Raw genomic sequence first — 22850 nt, 5'->3', positions numbered from 1 at the left:
ACTGAGGTCACAGATGCAATCTGAATCTAAAGTCCTCTCATCCTGCATCGCTGCACGGGGGGCCCTGCTTCAGCCCCAAAGCTCTTTACGTAACTGGGATTTAGTTTTAAGTCTCTCAGGCACTGCTGTATTAAATATGATTAGCGGCCCTCCTGCTGTGCTCTCCCCTCCCAAGAAACTCTGACGTGACAGACGCCCACAGGCCTGCACGTGCAGCTCGCCGTTCAGAGTAATGAATGTTCTGCTATCCCCAGACATGCAAAGTGACAGCTGGAGGGGAGCGGGGCTGGGTGGACGGGTCAGTGGCTTCTTTCCTCACATGTTTGTCATATGAGCAGCATCTTCTACAGTGCAGCACGGTGGGATCTTCTTCCAGTGGTCTTTTTTTATTCACAGAGCAATGTTTCAGCCTCCACACTGCAGAAATTCTTGGGAGGCATCACAGTGAAAACAAACACTGACAAACTGGTCAAACAGAGTGAATTTACTTTCCTCTCTCCTCTAGAATTATGGGCTGGAGACTGAGAATCTGAAGACTCTTTCTCATAAGCTTAATGCTTCTGCCAAGAACCTGCAGAACTTCATCACAGGCAGGCGGCGCAGCGGCCATTACGACGGCCGAGCCACCCGCAAGCTGCCCAACGACTTTCTTACCTCCGTGGTGGACCTGATCGCTGCAGCCAAAAGCCTTTTGGCGTGGCTCGACAGGTGAGATTTGCTAAAAGGTGCACCTGTGATATATTGAAACGTGTCAAAAGGCATGCGTAAACACACTGATGTATTCGTGCACAATGTTTTCCTTTTGTTTCTTGAAGTTCAGTGTTACAGTAGCAGCATTGGTTTTTACTAAATCAAATCTTGCACCACGTTAATTAAACTTTTGGTCCTCGGGCAAGCCCTGAAGTTAACCTGACATACATATTTATGACAGTATTAATTGTATTTTGAAGCAAAATATTAACCCTGGATGGGACTGGATGTGATATGATGGACCATACATTTGAATTTTATGTATATTTTGCTTTAGATATGTTAAAAAAAACAGCTTCAAAAAGGAGTGGGACAATCACGTAGTGTGTCTTGGGGATTCTGGTGTGTTTTTACAGCATACAGACCAGTTTTGTTTTTCATGTTGTGTCCATGACCAATCAGCTGACAAGAAAAGATGAGTAAAGGCCTTATATAAGTCGATTTTGACAGTTTGGCCAAAAAGGCACTGAGCAAGTCTATTTATATGTTGCTTTATCCCTTTCTTCTCTGTGGGATTGTGCCAATGTGTTTGCGTCTGTTTGTGTGTGTGTGTGTGTGTGTGTGTCTGTGTCTGTGTGTGCGCGCGTGTGTTTGACGAATTTGGAAGTTCAAAGCAGACAGCATTCAACAGAAATAACAAAGTGAGCTGCTGTTTCTTTTCCCATACAGTCGTCATCTACATAATCTACAGCATCCATTCTAATTAAAATTCAACATCTAGCGTTTGGTTTTCAGGTCTGAATGCATCATCGCTGACAGAATTACCGTTTGCAGTTTAGAAATGAGTCCGGAGTCATGTTGAATGTGCTCTGGAGAACAGAGAAAAAAAATGTGGAAATAAAAACAAACCAGTGTGTGTGCAGCGAAGACGCAATGAAACAATTAACTAATCGTCACACAGTGTCAGCTCATATTCGCAGTAACCACTTAATGTTGCTTATTCACATAATTGTTTAAAAAGGTAATGATGCACTACATGTAAGGAACAATCGTGTTATTCTCTGAAATCTGACGTGACATCCTGAAAAAAATGTGGACAGAGATAAAGGAATCTTTATACGTGTGCGCGTGCATGTGCGCTGCTGTATATGATACTGTGCTTGGAAACGTTCTCACAGATTGACCAATGATTCAGTCTCAAAGGACGAGTGATCTAATGGTTCATTCCAGGTGCTCCTTCTTTTTCAGGTCTCCATTTGCTGCGGTGGCAGATTACTCCGTGACCAGAAACAATGTGATCCAGCTGTGTCTTGAGCTCACTACAATCGTACAACAGGTAGATGAATTTGTAGCCTTTAATATAATATTGCAACAGTTAAAATCCAGTAGACTATTTACTGCTATTTTCTAGCCGCTTGGAGAATTATGGTGATGCTAAAATGCATTGTTGTAAAGTACACTTGTGTCCACATTGTTTTTGTATATTTGATGGTTTTGGAAACATCTGTACATGACACATATACAGTATTTGTGCATATGTTTTATAAGCTAAGGTTCAGAAACAATTGGTTTTATGCTTGATTTAGAGAAAACTGAAGCAGCATTTCACTTAATTCCTTGCAAAAACATCCAGTCTAGGGCTTGTAACACCCTAACACAGCTCCTATATTGCATCCATACACACATACAAACATGAGTAAATGAAAGGTTTAAACAACAGAAGATACACGTGAGTACTAAGACATTCATTAATCAGTTTGAATGTCATTAAGCGACACATATAGGTTGGTATAAGTCAGTCAATCAATGACATGAGAGCTTCATTGTGTCCATGCACAAACTGTCTAGTTTTGCACATCAGAAATACATTGGGCTGTTTTTCATCATATAAAGCATCACGTTATGCAGCTGTGTGGTTGCAACTCAAACTATAAAAGACTAAAGACACTTCATATCACAAGAAATGTGAGAAACTTATCACACACTCGATTTTAATATCGACTGTCAGCCTGTAAATGTAATGCTGACGATCACAGGCAGCCCTGCACGACCCCGCAAGATCAGTAAATAATGAGAGAAGTGATGCTTAATAGGTGTTAGGACAGTCTCTCTGGAGGATGATGTTTATATGGAGTTAAGAGAAAAATGAAAGTGGGAAAAATGAAAGGTGGGAGTGAAGCAGGGCGATAGTGAGAGAGCTGAAGGCCGAGAGAGGAAGACTGGCAGAGAGAGAGAGAGGGAGAGAGAGAGAGAGAGAGACATGCCTCCGCATTGGTGATTCATTTGTTTTGTGTTTGTGCATGCCTGTGTGGGAGTGTTGGGGGTTATAGGTGCCAAGCTGCTCGGTTTTTGCTTATATCCACCTACAGCAGAAATGCCAATAATAACTCCATTTTGACACATTCTCCTGAGGTAACAGTGCTCTCTCAATGTTCCCCAGGACTGCTCTGTGTATGAAACAGAAAACAAAATCCTGCATGTGGTGAGTTGCTGACTTTATTACACGGCATCAAATGTAAATGAAGCGCTAATGTGCACACTTAAAGACTGCATTCATCCCCAATTTGTCCTCCCCAGTGTAAAACTCTGTCCGGAGTGTGCGACCACATCATCTCTCTGTCATCGGATCCCATGGTGTCCCAGGCGGCACATTTGGAAGTTGTGCAGCTAGCCAACATAAAATCCACTGAAGGACTGGTGAGACTATCCCTCAGTCAGACTTCTAGAAACACACTCATTTTGTCATTGGTCACCCTGCCCAGTATGTCTTCAGAGGATGGTTAATTACATAATAACTGCAAGAAATAACAATTAGCCAGTAATATTGATGTAATAGGAAATTGTTGTAGTGCAATAACTGAGCAATTAGTCAGTAATTAAAATTATAATGGAAAAATCATTTTCATTAGAAGTGCACTGGTAATTTACACATGAAAAAAGACATCGCTAACCTTTTACATGTAAAATGTAGAGTCTCCTGCTTGATTGAAATATACCGCTTCATAAATAGAACATCATTTCATTGCAGATTCCTTCTTATGGCCTTGCAGCATCTTGTAATTTAGCAGTCTATAAATTGAAACGCTACCTGTAGCGAGTAAATGGATAATAATGACGAAGACTGGCATTTTGAGATACGATGCATCTATAGTCAGTCATCCAGTCACATGACAGGTAGCTACTGTGGACCAAACTCCCCAAATTTTGGTGCTGGCTTTTCTTCACTCTGCAGCATCGCACTACACACACTCCATTTCATTGTAAACACAACAATCTGGAGGAAGTACGCAAGCCCAATACCACACTACGCAATTGGCTCCTCCACATAAACAGACTTTCAATATACTTTTCACAGCACTTGAATACAGTTCAATATACTTGTTTTCCAGGTTTGATGAAATGATCACAGGAAAAAGATACCAAAAAAGTAAAGTACAAAGCTGCTAATACTACTGAATGATGGAGAAACCTACCATCTACAGAGACTGAAACAGCATGACATGACAGCATATCGACCTCTGTTTGATTCAAACACGGCATGTGGAAATGATCTGGCAGCATGAATCTCACTCAGTGCAAGAGTAGTTCATTCAGTTGCTCAATCACTGATTCTAACTTTGCTTGGTTTGTTCCTTCCAGTAATGTCAGTTTTTAACTCTTCTGTGATTCAAACACACCTACGTTGGTGTTTTGGGACCAAGTTCAAAGGCTGTTTACTCAAAGGCTTGGTTGACCCAAATTACATATTAATATTTGATCATTTACCTCTAGAGGTACTGAACCAAATAGTTTTTCTTTTATAGCCCTGGTTTTCAGAAATCCGAATATCTAAGACTTCAGCCTTAACCACAGTACAATGTAGGTGAAGGGGATTTCACTTGTGGTGCTCACAGCCTTGAAAATCTGCATTAAATATTCAAAAACATCTCTTTCCAGAAAGAGTGTCCCCTGATACTGAGGTTAATACAAAGACTTTGCCGCTAACAGTTTTCATCCGGTTATCCAGAGTATCCGGCACATTGTCTCTGGAAAGAGAAGTGGCTGCTGAATTTTTAAATTGGCACTTTAAACATGAGTCGTGGTATCATTTCACATTTCCAAATAACGAGAATATTGAGGTAAAATCTCAACGCTGTGTGCTGCTGTAGACACAGTGTCTAATGGAGCTCACTGCAGCTGTCCTGAAACTGGGTTTTGCTGAGCTCGTGGGCATATGAGTCAGCTGATAAAACGCAACATGGAAACAACATGTTACCCATATTGAAATGAGAAAAACACAACATGCTTACATTTGCATATTGCAATGCAACAATATGACTGTCTGTGCACCTGATTTTGGGATGAAAGTAGCAAACTATAGTGTTTAGCAGCAGAGAAGACACTTATTTATGCCACCACTGTATAACCATCAGCACTTTGTTGGACTCCATCTTTGCACTGACCTACACTCAGACACGAGCGCCCTGCTTGGGGCCACAATAAAAGCCCCACCCCCACACAAATGCTAGCAGGGGGCATGGAAGTTCTCTCATCCGTTCAGTGAAACCCGAACACAACAGTGGCCCAAGTGGCCTAAAAATAAACCTCTTACACTCATCTTGAAGACCGGCATGCTCCTTCTGTGTATCTGTTTGTGTGTGTGTGTGTGTGTGTGTGTGTGTGTGAGTGAGTGAGTGTGTACTCATGCACATCTGTGTGTTTGTATGTAATGAACTTTAGACCCCTTTTAGTGGAAACTGAATTTTAAGTTTTCTGCAACAGACAAAACAGCATTTGCAGATAAATAATCCTCCATGTTTGGTTCCATTTGCTTGAAGGAGCATTTGATTGGGACTCATTACATGACATTAATTCAGATTGCACCGTGTATGTTTGGAAAGCACACCCATGAGATATTTAAGGACCTTCCTGTAGTAGTAGTATTTCAACATTTGATCAGGCAAATCCGAGCTCAGTATGAAAAACACTCACTGCCGCTAAAACATAACTGAGATAAATTCCTACTCATTTTGGACTCCGAGCAGATTAAAACAAATGCTAAGTTCTGCAAATACTGTGCAGTGACCCTGGTCTGCTCTGCAAATGACTGTGGTTGAGTCGAGATGCATTGTGTTACATGAGCCTTATGTTAATTTGTTTTAAAATGGAATAATTTATATTCCTGTTGCCTTCCCGCAGGGCATGTATATCAAGTCAACATATGACGGCTTGCATGTAATCACTGGCACAACAGAGGGAGTAAGTACAAGCCTCTTTGTGTTCACTTACTGTATGTAGATCTTTGCACACTGGAATATGTACAGTGATTTGGTTTTATCACTGTAAGCTGTGTCATGACAGTGAAACGGAGCAGCAGTGAATGATTCTGCCTCTCTATCTATCCATCAGTCACTGGCTGACCGCTGTAAGAAAATCCACGCTGGAGATGAAGTCATTCAGGTCAATCATCAGACAGTGGTGAGACCTCATTCTTTGCTCTCGGGCTTATTTTATGTATTTCCTGCCTGTGATTTTTTTTCTGTGCATTTTTCTTATGCATTTGCGGATTGTTTATGCAAAATTATGTTTAATTCAAACGTGCTTGTTTTGTGCTCGAGGAAATATCTAGCCTTAGTGTATATGCTGTGAATGTGTATTTGGTTCCTTTATGCACCTTCATACCTGTGTTGCAGCACATCCTCAGTGGGCCACTGCAGCACGGCTGGACCTGTTATTGCATAAGTGTCTGTGTGTAGTGCCTCTTGTAGGTAGCTTTTGAGGATGTGGATGTGTTACTCAGACTGGATGGGTATGTTACTTTGCCGGTCACAGGGTCAGTCGAATGGTCAGTGGAAGTCAATGAACTCGTGCTGACAAGAGCACTTCAGTCGATCAGGAAGTACCAGCTTAGGGCCCTTAGCCAACTGTGGATAAAAGCCACTGTTTTCATTGTGATTTTTGTTAAACTGTTAGACACCAATAATGCACCCACACAAGTGTTTGTACTTATTAAATAGATCTCTCCTCAGGACAATGTCCCTGTGCTTGATTGACATCTCCTTAATATTCTAATTAGTTTCGTTGTACAACTTCCAAACTGTTGTGTGTTGTCAGTTGTGCCCAACTTCAGTGTGTCTTCTGAGTGGAGCACTAGTCAGGCAAAATAATTGGTCTTTCAGTGGGTTTTGCTAAGAGACAAAACTGCTCAAACTGCCTGTTGTTCAAGTGTACATTGCATATTTTAAATTCAGAGGATATGAAAGCAAAAACTTCCAGTGGTGCACAATTCAAATATAGCACCCTTTGTCCAAAATAATTGCTACTTGTGTGTGCAACAGCAAGACATATGATAATTACACAGCTCAAGTCAGGTTCATTTCAGTCAGTCAAGTCACCCACTGAATGCAGCCCTTTTTGTGGAGAATAAGCGCAAATATAGAGTTGATTTTGGTGTCAAGATGCTTTCATCTCACTTTGAAGCGTAGTTTAAAGGCTGCCAGAAGTGGGAGCGGGGAGGTGCTCCTCACGGCGAACCGACAGCTATTTGAACCTGTCATAGCAGGAAAAGCACAAGTGTAATTGATAACATTGATGATGGCTCAGAAGCGACGCATGCACAATAGCATGGTCCTGGAACTGAAACGCCTTAATAGATTGTGGCCATGATTGACGTTATTAATTACACTTGTACGTTTCAGGGAGCATCTTGCTTTCCTTTAGTCTGATTGACAGCAGAGTTGCCGCTTGATCGACATCTATCAGCACGTGTCTTGTATCATCTAATGCTAGTACCAAACACGAAAGTATCATTTAAGTCATTGCTGTAGTTTCTGTATATATCAGTATGTGGTGTGGAACTGGTATACGGTTACAAAGGTTGATGCTGGGGAGGAGGTGGTGAAGGAAAGATGTCCTGCTGCTGCTGAAATGAGCAGCAGCTGAGGGAGTTTGACAGCTTAAGTGGGTGATGGCAATATGTAAATTCACTTCAAGCTGATGTCTGCTGATCCAACACTGCACTGTCACTACTAGCATTTAGTCAGTAGAGCTGACCAGTAGCGTTTCAGTTTTCACCATATAGAGAGTAGATATCATTGATTAGAATTGCAACTAGTCAAAATTACATTATGGATACGTCGACTTGGAATTAAAACACATCAAAAAGGAACTGCTGACATGTACAATTGATAATACTACGACTGATTACTGTTAAAGGGGCTTTGCATCCTGTCATAATAACTGCCCTTAAATACTGTTACTGCATTTAAATTTAACGTGGCCTATAGTTAAGCACAAATTCCAAGAGGAAGAAAAACAAGGTGGCCCAGGAGTTGTTGCAGAATCTCTTCTAGAGAACAAGGAACCAGCACTGCAAAGGTTTTAAACAGTAAAGGAAAAACATATTCAGACCTGAGAGACAATAAAGCAAACGTCAAGCTTTAAAAAATACCATTAAGGAAAAAAGAGACGCTTGAAACAGCTCAGGGATCTATAATTAAGGCAGCTGGGAGAAGTCCAGCAGTAAGACACAGACCAAAGTTCACTGTATTTGAGCATGCCTTTTCATGGGAAGCAGATGTAAGAATGGCTGCTGAGGCAAAGGAGCAACATCAAACACAGGAAATGAATCAAGGTAAATCCTCAGAGGGAAAATATGCCTTGTGATTAACTTTGAAACTGTTTGAATGCTCGCAGAACAAGCTAAGAATAAGCTCAAGAAAAACTGGCAAATTATTTGTTGCTATTGAGCACAAGAATGAAAGGCTATAAAAATAAAGAGAGAATGTCAGAAATAAATAACTCTAGGCTGCAACGATGGAATCTCTGGTGCAGGAATGGTCGATAAATAGGGAAGGCTTCAAACACATAAAAAAGCTCCATGCAGGACAATAAATTTGAACACTGGAGAGTGCTGCCAGAACCCCCTAAAGGAAATGAAACAAAATGAAGAAACCAGTGTCATGATGTAATTTAAGAAACACCTTAAAGTAGAACATTTCTATACCAAGGCAGAGCAGTCGAGGTTTCACTACTTTAAATAAACATTTTTGCTTCACCCGACACAGTAAAACATGAAATATTTTCATTATAGAATAAATCAGGCTTTGGATTATAAAAGTGTCTGTTTCAGCCTGTCTGTCTCTTAAATGCACTTTCTGTGTGAAGAATTTCTGTGTAGTGGCTGTCAAAGTGAAAAATTACTTGGAAAGCAACAAAGTGATTGCTAGGTCAGTGCCTGAAAAATGCCCGGTTTCTCAGGCTGCTTGGGATACCGAAGATGTGCTGAAATTCAGTGCAGGCAGCCAAGCAAGAGAAGATATTTTCTCCCCAAACTGGACCTGGCATATTTAGTTCAGCTGCAGACAGCGTTTCTCTGGGCGGGATGTTTTTTGTGCCAAATGTCATCAAAACTGGGTTAAAGACTATTTACAAGGCACGCAGCTGCTCACAACGCACAGCATCGGGGCTTACCGCATCAGGACAGCGCCTGCAGATTGATATCACAGGAGGTGTACAAGACGCCCCGTGGCATCCAACTTTGCTCTTAACATCCTCATCAGCATGAGCCGCGGAGGCTGCAGGCCGTGCTGCAGCTTCCAACCATCAGGATCCACGTGTATAATTAAAGTAACGACCGCTACACCTAGACCGACACCGACACCTTGAATAAAATGCCTGTTTGGCTAACTTCAGCATGGATTAGGCATAAAGAAAAAACACACATGTGAAAGGAGTGTATGTTGAATCCCTGAATCAGTCACGAACAGCTTATTATTTCTGCAGTCGTGGCGGTGCCTGTGTGTGGCTGAGGAAACCCTCATCATGCTGTTGTTGTTTGCTAGGTGGGCTGGCAGCTGAAGAACTTGGTGAACTTGTTGCGTGGAGACCCTGCAGGTGTCACCCTGACACTGAAGAAACGCCCGCAGAGCACGCTCACCTCAACCCCTGCTCTGCTCAAGAACATGAGATGGAAACCGCTGGCTCTGCAGGTATGACGACGGCCTTCATCCTCCACAGATATGTTTGTGCACATCTGTCTGTGTGCAGACTTGTTTTTGTATGTGTATATATCTGTGCTTCTGTCCGTGCTCATGTTAAAGATACGACTGCCCCAATGCTGGAGACTGTCCCAAAAATAGGAAAAGTTTTAAAAAGCACTTTTAAAATAAGATGCAATCTAATACAAGAGCCCAGAAGCAAACAGTAGCAGTGTAAAACTTCAATTTTTTATCAGAACATTTTCAAGATAATTTGGGGCTGTGAGTTATTGTAGCGACTCGATTTGCACTGTACACACAAGTATTGCCTTTAATCCTCATTTCTCACATCTCATTTTCTAACTTGCCACCAATTGGCTGAAGCATCATTCATTCAGAAGTTGACATTTCAGCCCTTCCTGGCATCTGCTGCTCCACTCTGGCCAAACTAGTTACATTACTAGGATGGTGTGCCTGAGCCATATTGGGTGGAAATGAGAGGGATGTGTATTAATGTAGCCCAGCTTTTCTTTGAGTCCCAGGCCAGAGAAAATGTTTTCTCCCCCCCGAGGCCCTGAAGCACAGTCCTGCTCAGCCTCCTCCCCCTCCACATCATCCTCCTTCTCCTCCACCTAAATCAAATTTGCTCTCCTGCTGGCATTTCTAAAGACAGAGGAGGAAAAAGAGGTAGTGTAATGTTTCCTGCTTCGAGATGTGACAAAAATTAAGACTGTCAAGGTAGTCTGTTAAGTTAGTGAAAAGAACATTGTGCTGTGGAAGCCCTGCAGTAGCTCTGACACACATAATGGTCTTATGATGGAGCACATCTCCCGATAATACATCACTGATATTAGTCAGCTGTGAGTTATGCAACACATTAGCATAGTTTGAGCAGTGAGAAATTAGTATTCTTTTGTTGAAAGAAAGAAAACTCTCAACTGGTTTGTTTGGAAGTCCATGTTCTATCACAGCAAAACGGGCATCTTGTGATTGGATTACATCTCTCAAATGAAGTTGCTCTTGCAGCCCCCTATTTTGATATCCTAAATGTGACGAGACATAGTTAAAAAGGATATTACATCCATATTTTATTACAAAGGTATCATGAATAAACAAGGAGCAATCTATCTCCATGTACTGTGTTAAACTGACTATGTAGGCTATGACCAGATTTTCCTTGACCTGAATGAGAGGGATGACTAGACTGCACACCGACCCATCTTCCTGTGTGCACCAGTTAGAACTGGAGCATCAGAAACGTACAGTACACTGCTCATTTCACGCTTGAGGTGCTCAGCAGCACAGTCTGAACCGAACAAACGGTCTCTGACTGACTGAGCTGCTGCGAACTCCGAGTTTTCAATGTGTCAATCCCTGTAACTGTTCCTCTCTCTCTCTTTCTGTCTGTCTGCCTGTCTCTCCCTCTCTCGCACATGCTTACACATATACACACACATACCCACTCACACACAGCCAATCTTCCCTCAGAGCCCCAGCAGCAGTGTCGCCACACCCACCAGCACTTTAAGCACTCCATCCAGGAGGAGTAGCTGTGCCCTGCAGGACCTCTACATCCCCCCTCCTCCAGCAGAACCCTACACCCCCAGGTGAACACACACTTACACGTGAAACACACAGATGTTCACATGTATTGCTCGGTTTATCAGACATTAAAGGTACCCCGTCGAGTTTTTCACCACCAGTAGCTTTTTAGTCCAGGCTGAAATATATCAACAGCTATTGGATGGATTGCTGTGAATTTTTATGCAGACATTCAGGGTCCACAGAAGATGAATCCTACTGACTCTGGCTATCCCGACTTTTGTCCAGACACAATCAGGTCATGCATTCCCATCAGCCTCAGCTGCACCTTGTGTTTAGTCCTAATAACAGAGTAATGAACAGCATGCCAACATGTTAACGAAGCTGATGAACACTGCAAACATTGTACCTGTGTAACATCGACATGTTAATATTGTGGCTGTGAGCATGTTAGCTTGCTGATGTTTGCATTTAACTCCACAGTGCATTGCTGTGCAGAGCCCGTAGCCTGGCTGACTCTTAGGTTTGAATGAAAATTTTTAACTAAAAGCAGTAAAACTAAAACTTCCACAATAAGTCTGGTAATATTCCTGTTTTTCTGACCCCTCTGACCCTCTGACCCTTGAAAACACCAAAATCAATTGATCCTCAACCATTATTATGAACATTATTGCACACGTGTTGGTATGTGTTGGCACTGAATTTTTGTGTACTACCACTGCAGAGGCTGTTAATAAAATAAAGGATAAAATGAATCCTTTTGTGTGCCAAGGGCTTTTTTGCTTCTTCTTCTTTTTTTTCTTTTGCTACACATCAATCATCATCAGGTATCGAGTATATTTTTTTCATATTGGTATTGAATCAAAATTTTAAATTCTATTGCGACAGCATCAATTAACAAGTGTTATTCCTCTTTGCCATAGAGCTGCATTGTTGATGGAAAACTATTATAAATACATCAGTGAGTCATTGCAACACTGGGTGACATATTCATCATCACCCTGAATGGACACTGTACTTTGTCTTGAATCAATACACAGACACCACGTACACAGAACGGCTGCTCTGAGCTCTCACTAGAAATGTGTATTAATCCACAGCTGAAAATAGTCCCCAATAAATTATCTCCTTTTTGAGTTAAACCCTACAGTATGCAGCTGTTTCAGGAAATAATTTAGCCCTTTTAAAAATATATATTGGTGACCTGTTTTTATTTTTGTCTATTTATGCCTTCTATGTAGGAATTAATGGGCTTAGGGCTCAGAGCCAAAGATAGATGTGAGAAGTGAGAAAGTATTGAGAGTTGGACTAATGCATTGTTTGTTTTGGACTTTTAATGGGATTTATTGACAGCAACAAATATATCATCCTCATCCTTTATCCTTATAAATGTGGCTCTTTCTAAAGGTAATATACAGAACATTTTCTTCTACTTTTCTCTCATGTTAGCCAAGATTTTCACCGACACTAAATTTATTTCCTCTTTTTTCCAATTTCCACAGAGATGACAAGGGAAATCTGCCAGATGACGACCCTCAATCGGACGTCCATGTCGCAGATAGATCTGAGTCACCAAACTCCTACCTGGACCAAGAGTGCCGGGGGCGTTTTCCTCTGGTGGAGGAAGATGCTATACTGTACTGTTACGAGTACGACCAGAACCAGGAGGTGTCATCGGTCCGCAGGGGGAGCACTCCCACCTATGGTAAGACCTCGGCCTCCTCTGACGACCCGCTGCTGTAATCGTGAGAGCCAAGAGCTCAAAGCCCTGCGAATGTGACGTCTGCATGCTCTCGAGATGTTTTCGAGACGTCTGCAGTGTTTTGATGTGTGTGTTTGTGTGTGTGGGCAGCTGTGTGATATTGACGTTCCCTGCGCCTCCTTGCTCCAGGCAGGCTCAGGCCCATCTCAATGCCGGTAGAATACAACTGGGTGGGAGACAACGAAGACCTGGCCAAGCTGAAGAGAGAGAGCAGGAGAGGTGAGTGGGAGGCAGTGGGAGAGAGAAAAAGAAAGGGAGGCAGAGAAAGGAGGGAGACAGAGAGGGACAGAGGGAGGTGAGGTGAGTGGGTGGATATCTCATGATATCTTCACCCTCTCAGATCTCCGAGCCAAAAAGTGGAAGGATGAGCGGCTCTGTCAAAACTGATAACATGCTGGATATCAGTTCCTGCCTCTATCTCCTCCATATGCTCATAATCTATCACTGCTCCGTTTTTTTCCCCTTCATCCCTCTCTCCCTGTTATTCTCGCTCTCTGCTTTGCTGTTTCTCTCTGTTTGGATATAAAAAGTACACTGTTGCTTTGGCAACTGTCGAAATATATCCAGAGATTTTCACATTTTGTTGGCGACTGTTGAGCTAGGTGGTAAATGGAGTGGGAGGAGACTGAATTGCTTTATTTCAGTCTCAAAGAAAGACTTGAGTGATGTGTTTGTTTCCTCTGGGGATGGTGCTGATATGTTGCTCCTTTGGGCTTTTCAGAAAAAGTGATGGTGCTATATTTATCTACAGGAGGAGACAGTATTGGAAGTTTTGAGGGCTTCTGCCTGACAACAGCCTTCGTTTGTAGATTTTTAATTCCTTTCAAATAGGTAGCCCTTTGAAATGGCAGCATTCACTGATCTCAGAGGGAGAGATGGTTCAATCACAGGAAGCTGACTGGTTTTACAGTAGATTACAAAACGTTTGATCATTGTTGTGACTGTTGTAGCAACTAAAAGTCCACAGTTTGGATGGAAACTCATTCGAATATGCTAGCTGACAAATAAGCTTACTAAAATGGTGCAGCGTCTTCTAATTCAGATGCGTTGTGTGGAACTGTGCAGAGCATTTGATAGATTTTTTTTAAGTTTCATTTCATAAAGTGTGCGCAGTGCTGAGTTTGCCTGTGTTGTGTCCCTGCAGAGAATTCCCTGCTGCGTTTCGCGAGTGAAGATAAAACCCCAGGGGAAGACTTCCTGCTGGGACGCAGCCTGAGTCAGAACAGGAGGAAGGCTGAGCGAGGAAGCAGCCCCACCCATTACACGCTCGTCCCCGCCCTCCAGATGGAAGTCTCCCTGTCCACATCCAGCTCTGACTCTGCCTCCCTCTACCATGTCAGTGCCATGTTTCTGTCATGATTTGAGTTTTTCATTGCAAACTAGCGGAGAAGCAGCAGCACTGGCGTCCTCTGCATGTCGTCATTGTCATTTTTTTTTACGTTGCAGGTGTTTGAACGATCCTCGCTGCTGTCAAGGTCAAAGAAGAAGAGTAAAGGTGAGAGCATGTGGTTGAGGACTTTTACTCGAGCGCTCACAAGCACTTAAACCCAAGCATGAGCAGGTGTTTCGCGAGGAGTGTTTTCTGACCCACTCGTCTGTTCTGCTCCCTGCTGGCGCCTGCAGCTGGAAGTCCTATGTCTTCAATCAGCAAGAGGCGGATTTCCTGCAGGGACTTGGGTCAGGGGGACTGTGAGGGCTGGCTGTGGAAAAAGAAGGATGCGAAAACCTATTTTTCGCAGAAGTGGAAGAAGTACTGGTTCATCCTGAAAGACACGTGTCTGTATTGGTACATGAATGAGGAGGTGAATATGGTGATTTTTTTTTTGTTGTTGTTTTTTTTTGATGCAAAAGAGCAATTCACACCTAAAGCCTTTATTCATTATGTGGCTTAACTGTGCTTTTGCTCCTCACAGGATGAGAAGGCAGAGGGCTTTGTCAGCCTCCCAGAGTTTAAGATTGATCGCGCCACTGAATGCAGAAGGAAGTTGTGAGTGATTTTCACTTAGACACCAAGAATCAAGCTCCTTAGATTTGTGTTGCTTTTCCATTTCGACTCATGTTGCATGTTAAGACACAATCCTGTATTATGGGTGCAGAGATACTGCAGATGTAAACTGGTTCTTGGCAGAAAAAACATATTTATTGACCAGTTTAGGGGACTGACCATGCAAACTGGACAATTTACAGAGGATACCTCACAAACAATACGCACTTGCACAATTGAGAAGCAACATTTTATGACATACATGTATGGCTTTATTATTCTTTTGTATAGGATATAGGATATGATAATCTGAGAGTAGGAGCAGCAACAGCACTGTTTAGACATAAGGAGAGCAGGGAAGCTTGTCTGTTGGACTAGGTCATTTTTTATTTCTATGTTTTCCATCTTAAGCAAAGAATGGCAACTTTACTCTACTTAAGCAGTGGACACTACTGTCTCTAACTGCACACCAGTGGCCCAAAGGCTGAGTGAAAGGTTGCCTGTGGAGTTTTCTTTTCATTTGATTCTGATCTGGTTTAAGGAAGCCTAATGTTGATTATTCAATTTAAGAGAAACCAAATAACTTACAGATCATGAATTTGCTGCTTTACTGTAGTTTTCAGTACTCTGTGGCAAGTACCTGTTAGCATGAGTTGTTGATGGGTATGTTGTTCACCAATTGGTTAAATCCCAGCAAAGTTGGGGGTTTTGAAAATGACTATGAGGGCATTGTACTCCATAATTCCAGCTTTACCTTTGTATATCTGTCTTAATCATGCCACTCAGTTTCTGGGAGCAGGATAGTGTTCACACGCACATTTAATGAAACTGACTCAGACTCACATACAGCTCCAAATAATAAGCAGAACAGTTTATCTTATGATGCAAAGTCTTGCTGTTTATGTGTCAGTGTGAATTACCGTATGTGTGATCTGTGCTTCTTATCTCAGCAGTCCTCTGTATTCATATGTTAATGTGTGCTATATGTCCCTGTTCTTGTGCTTACATGTGACTAAATATACCCCTGGTTCCCTTTCAGCGCTTTCAAGGCTTGCCATCCCAAGATAAAGACCTTCTACTTTGCAGCGGAAAATGTAGACGACATGTCCCGGTGAGTTAATGAGGCTGTGATAGTCAGGCTGTAAACTCCCCCAGTCCCACATCTGCGGCCACATTTAAACCCCTGCTGGCCGGAAACTGAATCCCCCTACGGGACTGCCCACTCTCCTTGAAACAGAGCAGTTTTGTAAGGCGAGTGGTCAAACAGGGAGACGCATGCACACATAAACGCACAGTGTTTTATTGGCTGGCAAGCTGCTGTGCGTCATGACTGTTATTCTCCCCCACAGGTGGCTGAGTCGTCTCAGTATGGCGGTGGCAGGCTACTCCGAGCAGGAGAAAATTCGCCAGGATCGAGGTGAGATTAGTCACGGACTTTGTTCATGATGCTGCAAAGGATTCTTCGTCTGTTGCAGGTCGCTGGTCAACAGTTATATAAAAGTGTTGACATTAAGCAGTGAGACATCACGCTGTTGCTTTTAGACTGCAGAATCATATATAACTAAGTAATGATGAATGCAGGGATAATTATTTTGGCCATCTGTTTATTTGCTCATTTTTTTCTTGTTAATGCATCTCTAGAAAGCACTGTTCCCTATATACACACACACATACACACACACATATATATATACATACACATATCTCTTCTTTGCTTTTGCACACTTGCTTTCAGTGAGGAGTTTGGAAACTACTTTTTGTCATGACTCTTTCCATTGGCAGATAAGCTCTCACTGTTTTTCGGCTTCAGGTTTGATCGATATAGTCTCCTCTTTGCTGTTAGTTGATTGTCTTTGTTAGAGGGGTTATAAGGAAATTAAATATGGGATTGAATTGCTTAAATTAGAGCCTTGGCTCACCTTGTGTGATGTGATGCAGTTACCTGGAAGAGCAACTCCTGATGGAGAGAATTCAATAAATAGATCTTATTTCTAGATCAGTGGTAGAGGCTTTTTAACGCTTCTCCCCAGTTTCAGTTCCACTTCACATCTGATTCAATCATCTCTGCTTTGTACTGAACATTAATGCTAATTTTGGGGGCTGAAGGCGTGCTTATTATTTTCATATTCCGGTGTTCTTTGGCTTCTTATAAATGCACAGGAAATAATGTAACTAACCCTTGTGCTATTTTGAGGAGCTTACATAGAAACCTTCAGTGGTGGGCGGGTGAGATTGGGTTTGCACTAGTTTTATGAAGAGGGGGCTTCATCCTTTCCAGGCATGCTGCTAAATTGGACCCTTAACACCTCCAGAAGATTCAACAGGAAGTTATCACATTTAAGATTCATCCGTCTTCACACTCAGCCTCAACAGTTGTCAAACCTGGACTTACATCACACCTACACCACACCAACACTGCAGCAACACCTTTCAAAACACTCATCCATGACCCGACGCAGCAGTTCAGAAGCTGAATCTATCATAAAGTGTGCATGTGTATCATTTGAAAGTCTCATGAGCCACGATGAGCCTCAGTTCATCTAAATCCAGGTGCAGATTGTGATGCAGGTGTAGCGTAGTGTAACCGCTTTTAAATAAAAGGTGATAAAACGGTTTGGTTTTGACTCTGCTATAGGAAAAAAAAACATGCCTTAATCTGTTTGTTCATGACAGATTACTGGAGTGAGAGTGATCATGAGGACATGGAGATGCCCTCAATGTCCAAACAGGACAGTCCTCCGCCTCCTTATGACACTTATCCCCGAGCGTCCTCAGTGAGTCTGGCAACCTGTAGTTTAATACATAGATATCAACCCAAGAGCCAGACCTGTTTTACTCTAACCGTGTGTTTGTGTGTAGGTGAGTCCCTACCTGGAACCAAAACGTGGCCATCTCTCCTCCTCTGACACATTCCAGTCCCGCTCCTCTCATGAGGAGTTCCACTCTGAGCCTCTGGACGGTAGCGGCAGCAACAACGGCATCTCCCCCGGGCAGAAGACGAGCAGCCACCGAAACTCCTGGCATGACCAGATGGAGAGCAACTCGAGGATGCACTACCTCCAGACGTTTCCCGTGGAGGAGACCCTGCTATCTGAGGACCGAGACCAACTGGCCATGGAGTACCGCAGGCAGTCCACCCTGCCCGCACAGCGCAGCCTGCTGCAGGAACAGTACAGGGCCCTGCCCCTCAGGGCCAGTATCGATTCAGAGGCCGGAGGGAAACTCCGCAGCTTCACGCTGCCCAGGGACAGCGGGCTCCACGCCATCCTGGCTGCCACCACTGTGTCGGATCAGAGAGAGCCCCAGCACTACCACCTGGACCGGGCCAGAGACACCGGTGAGACATCTCTTCACATGTACCACAAACATGGACATTCAGAGAATGCGGCATGTTACAGCAGACTTAGACAGTCTGTCTACCATTAAGTCATTTATCGAAAATGTGGTTGCTTTGGGAAAGGGTGACTTTTTTCACCGTTTTCTGACTACAGGATACATTGATGAATTGCAAAACATAACCAACAGAAAAATCATCGTAAGAGCAATTAGTTACAACCCTTCATCTCACACACACACTCGACCCTCAGGGGGTGCTCTTGCAGTTACTGGAGGGTACTTGGAAAGAATGTGAAGCAGCTCAGCTAAATTGAAAAATGTTTAATTATGATTTGGTTAAAACGAAAAACAACAACAGCAACGACAACAAAACCCTTGGAAGGAAAATAAGCACAAGAAATAGAATTAGAAATTGAGTGACATTTAGTAAAAAAAAAAAAAAAAAAAAAAAAGCTGCGCAGGACATGCTTCTCACCAACTTGTAGCACCTTAACACCACACGCTGCTGAGATTTAGACTGTGGGAGACTAGTTTAGTGATCAGAGAAGTCAAAATAGAAGAAAGGATAAAGTGTTGAAAAGTCCAGCGTCTGTCACTTCAAGTGTCGCTGGAACAATTATGACTTAAGGACCAAATCCTGGAGCACTATGTCTTTTGTGGGGAAAAAAAAAGCTGAGCAATATCCCTTTATATAATCAATTAATGGATTTTTGAGCTGATCTGATGGGGCTGTCGGGGTATGTGGGACAAGACAGGTTGGAGAGCACTGCAGCAGACTATTAGAGGAGACCAAGGTATCGCTCACTCCACAGTATCACTGAGATTATCCTGAAATCCCAAAGTGCAGTGAGTCCCTGCTCACTGTTACAAGCAGATCAGTCTTTTCATCTGCATAGTGTTCAGCAAGTGCACTTATTTCTCGTCGTTTATTTGATCAAAGCTGCTAACAGGCCGTCAGAGCCAGCAAAGGTCAGAGGTTGAATACACTTTATCACTGCCTTATTGGATTGAATCTGAAGCCAGGCCAATTGCCGTCCCTCAGAGACCTCCAGGACCGTTGTCTAAATGAGATGAAATTTAGTGTCTTTTTTGATAAGGATTGAAGTCGGCAGTCCACTCTCTCTCACACACACACACACACACACTCTCACTCTTTCTCTCTTTTCCTCTCTCTCTCTTTCTTGTCCGATTGAGATGTCATTGTGCCTCCCGGCACTGTTTGAATGGCAAAGCGAGGAGGAATCCTTTCAGTCCATGTTAGCGTTGACTTCTGAACAGGATAAAGAAACGCGCCTAAGGGTCCTCTCCTCTTGTCCTCATTTGTCTAGTTCTCTACCATTCGCTCTCTCCACCACTGCCTGTAAAGAGGAGCAAGAAACACAAAACAGGCGGCGAATAAAGGATGATATGTTTCAAAGCACAGCCCCAAAGCTTCAGAACGCACCACCCTGCTTCCAAAACACAAAATAGAGTGACGACCAACAGATTCAGAGCACCAGTGTAGTGTTAAGATCATGCCAACAGAGGGCAGTGTGTGTAAACAGGAGACAAGGAGGGACCTGGTAGCTCAGAAGGATGATGTATGAGCTGTGCAGCCAGTGTTGCAGCTTTGAGGCCAGTTTTCCCTGAAGAAAATGCAGAAATGCAGTAGCACAGACACGTGCCACAGAGTGAAGTGTTAAAAAGAGCAGAAATGTCTGAAGACAGTAAAACTGTTTACTTTAGTAAAGCCTTTCATATGATATTTAAAACTGTTCCATGTTATGCTACTTCTACTTTAACAGTTCAGAGGGAAATATTGTACATTTTACTTCACTACAGTTTACAGTTATAGTTACTAGTCACATTACCCATTAAGATTTTTGAAGAACATATGAAGAGCTTCTAAAATGTGATGCAATATTGTAGATTTAACCACCCAAAAATATCAAAAATCAGCTGAAAAGTCAATTAATTGATAACGGATTAATCAAATAAGAAAAATGTCAAATATAATTTCAATGCACTTTTACTTGTAATGGGATATTATTGATACTCGATCTGTATACTTCCTGCACCATACAGTGTGCAGCACGTAGTCCGAGCCTCATCTCAGTCTTTGCATGTGGCCCTCAAATCAGTAAAGCGTGATGTTCACACCAGGAAACAAATGCTGTACATTTGAAAAACTCAACAGCAACGTCTCTTTCCAGAGAAATGTCCTGGTTGCCGAAGCTAATCTGCTGACCTTGCTGTCACTGTGCTATATTTTTGAATCCTGTCGCCAGCTGCTCGTTACAGTGGCGTCGGCTCTCTGCCATTTCATGCTGGGCAGGTAGCACACAATCGGCTTGTGTGAACGTGTGGGCAGAGAGAGGCTGCCTGCAGTTTCGTATGGTGCCGTGGTGTGAGATTCACTGCTAAAGTGATGTTGTTTGAGTTTATATCTCTGAAGTTCAATCAGTTGAAAAGAGGAAGTAATTTAGAAGAGTTATCTGTATGCAGGCTTGTTTACTTCTATTTTGCTGTGAAATCATTAAGAAATCTCATCCTTGAGTTCAGTTTTATACAAAGTCTTTGCTGATGATTGCTTGTCCTTCTTGCCAGGCCATGTGCAGGACTGCAGGATCCAGGCAGACTCTCTGGGAGATTTGTACCGGGCTCTGGAGCAGACCAGTCTGTCCACCTCGGGTGACCACAGATCATCCAGCCGCCTTGAGTACAAGCGCTCATTTGTCCGCCGAGTCAATGACCCCCTACTCAATGACAAGCTTCATCGCCTCCGGATCCTCCATAGCTCACTTAAGGTAAAACATGTTCTGAGCATTTATGTCTTGCCATACGTGTGTTATTTATTGGTTAATTACTAATACATTGATCTCCTTGCAGAATGTCCCCCTTCAAGACACAAACCGGTCATTGGGATTTTTAGGGTGAGGATCAGTGTGTTGATTAAACCTCAAACGTATCGCCTCTGCCTGTGCCTCCCACAGCCGGCATCCTTCTGCTGGAGATTAAAGGCACCAAAAACCTGCTACGACCTGCTCGGCTCTACATCTGCTTTCCTTTTATTGCTCCTTCAACCTCGCCCACCGTGCAGGAGCACAAAGACTTGGTGTCCCTCTCCACCCGATCGCTCTCTTTTAAAGACGAGGGTTGTTACAAAAGGCTAAAGAGATGTCTGGCTTGAACAAATAACTCACAGGGTTTATGACAGGGTTTCAGCACTTTGTGTCCAAGACTTGTCTGAGGGCTTTGTAATTCATCGCTCACGTGCATGGCCACCTCCCCGCGCTTCTGTTGAATCGTTTTGAACATTATGCTGGAGTTGTGTACAGCCGCTCAGTCAGGCTCGATGGAGGAATTAAAAGCAAAGCTATCTTGGATGTACACAACAATTTGTTATGCATGTGTGTGTGATTAAAGGGTATGTTTGTTCTATGAGTGTACAGGGTGTTAAGCATATATATATATATATGTACACACACACACACATATATATTATTACAACATTATTACAGCAGTGACTACACAATGTTTTGGGGTACTTATACAAATTGTAAATCAAGTGCTGTGCCTCAGTGATTGTGAATGTACATTGTACTTTTCCAAGAGAGACGAGAGACGATACAGAAAGCAAGCTATTCCTCAAAACAGGGGCACAAACATATAACGCTTGGCAATAATGAACTAGTATTGTAAATTACCAAGGAATGATCAGAATAGTCGTCTATTTTTGTATGCATGCCGTCTACCTAATTGTAAAACAGTTTTGTATTTCTAAGTGCGTTCGGTCTGGAGAACACTGGTGTCGACCCCCTCCCGCCCCCCCTCCCGGCCCACCACCACATTGTGTTTCTAAGAAGTTGATTTTTTTAAGTGTTCGCCACAAGAAGAGGGATAACTGTATTTATTAAGTGTTTAATGTACAAGCATGCTTTGTATAACTAAAACACATTACCATGCCATTGGAAAGTGACTGACATTGCACAAGTGTGCCACACTGTAGCTACATTACTTTTCTATGGAATAAAGTATGGCATGGGCACACCTAAGAGCCATTGTTAGATGTTTTCTTTCTCATTTAAGATGACTATTTTTAGGCAAAGGTTGACTCAGAGGATGAGATGCAAATGGAAACACATGCACTCAGCGTATATGAAACCTCAGGCGTTCTTATTCTGTAGGATATGATAATTAAGAATAACACAGAAGAGGATCAACACAGGAAATTAGTGCCCCATCTGCAGTGTGAGCCCGTACACAAATATCCAAAGTGGAATCTCATAATATGCTTTAGATAGTAAACATGTTAGGAAGAAATCTTTGTCACCACTGTCCATTTAAGATGCAGGCGGATGTTGTGAAAGTGTGGAGAACTTGCCGGAGTCCTGAAAGGTAAGGCTCACTCCAGATACAAAAATAATGACAGTTCGACCGCATTGTGTGTTCCCCACATATATTATTAACTCACAGAGAACACACGATTCACCTTCTCAGCCCAGGATCCATTTTTATATCCCTGCACAGTATGATGACCTCTCCCTCTAAGACGTTTAAAGCTGTCTTCAAGACTAAAACAGCAAATCCAGCACAAAAT

At 42.7% G+C, this 22850-nt stretch overlaps 1 protein-coding gene across 4 annotated transcripts in view; it reads left to right on the top strand.

The window, feature by feature from the left end:
• Nucleotides 1-22305, top strand: part of LOC143332697 (connector enhancer of kinase suppressor of ras 2-like) — a 28866-nt gene extending 6561 nt beyond the window's left edge. Inside the window, exons 3-22 of one of the 4 annotated variants that reach the window (XM_076750439.1) lie at nt 506-708; nt 1939-2026; nt 3131-3172; nt 3268-3387; nt 5869-5928; nt 6079-6147; nt 9513-9659; nt 11136-11254; nt 12692-12894; nt 13081-13170; nt 14096-14286; nt 14398-14446; nt 14575-14753; nt 14865-14938; nt 15975-16046; nt 16285-16352; nt 17609-17709; nt 17795-18272; nt 20858-21057; nt 21140-22305. In XM_076750439.1, the coding sequence (XP_076606554.1) occupies nt 506-708; nt 1939-2026; nt 3131-3172; nt 3268-3387; nt 5869-5928; nt 6079-6147; nt 9513-9659; nt 11136-11254; nt 12692-12894; nt 13081-13170; nt 14096-14286; nt 14398-14446; nt 14575-14753; nt 14865-14938; nt 15975-16046; nt 16285-16352; nt 17609-17709; nt 17795-18272; nt 20858-21057; nt 21140-21187 (2601 nt within the window). In that variant the 3' untranslated portion in view covers nt 21188-22305. Of the gene's footprint in view, nt 1-505; nt 709-1920; nt 2027-3130; nt 3173-3267; nt 3388-5868; nt 5929-6078; nt 6148-9512; nt 9660-11120; nt 11255-12691; nt 12895-13080; nt 13171-14095; nt 14287-14397; nt 14447-14574; nt 14754-14864; nt 14939-15974; nt 16047-16284; nt 16353-17608; nt 17710-17794; nt 18273-20857; nt 21058-21139 lie in introns of all 4 variants that reach the window. The other 3 variants (XM_076750438.1, XM_076750437.1, XM_076750436.1) reach the window with 3 other exon arrangements.
• Nucleotides 22306-22850: the final 545 nt, after the last annotated feature.

This window comes from Chaetodon auriga, chromosome 15 (assembly GCF_051107435.1).
Source record: "Chaetodon auriga isolate fChaAug3 chromosome 15, fChaAug3.hap1, whole genome shotgun sequence".
NCBI classification, from domain to species: domain Eukaryota; kingdom Metazoa; phylum Chordata; class Actinopteri; order Chaetodontiformes; family Chaetodontidae; genus Chaetodon; species Chaetodon auriga.
Note: the sequence above shows the minus strand (reverse complement) of the source record. Positions and strands in the feature narration are given on the sequence as shown.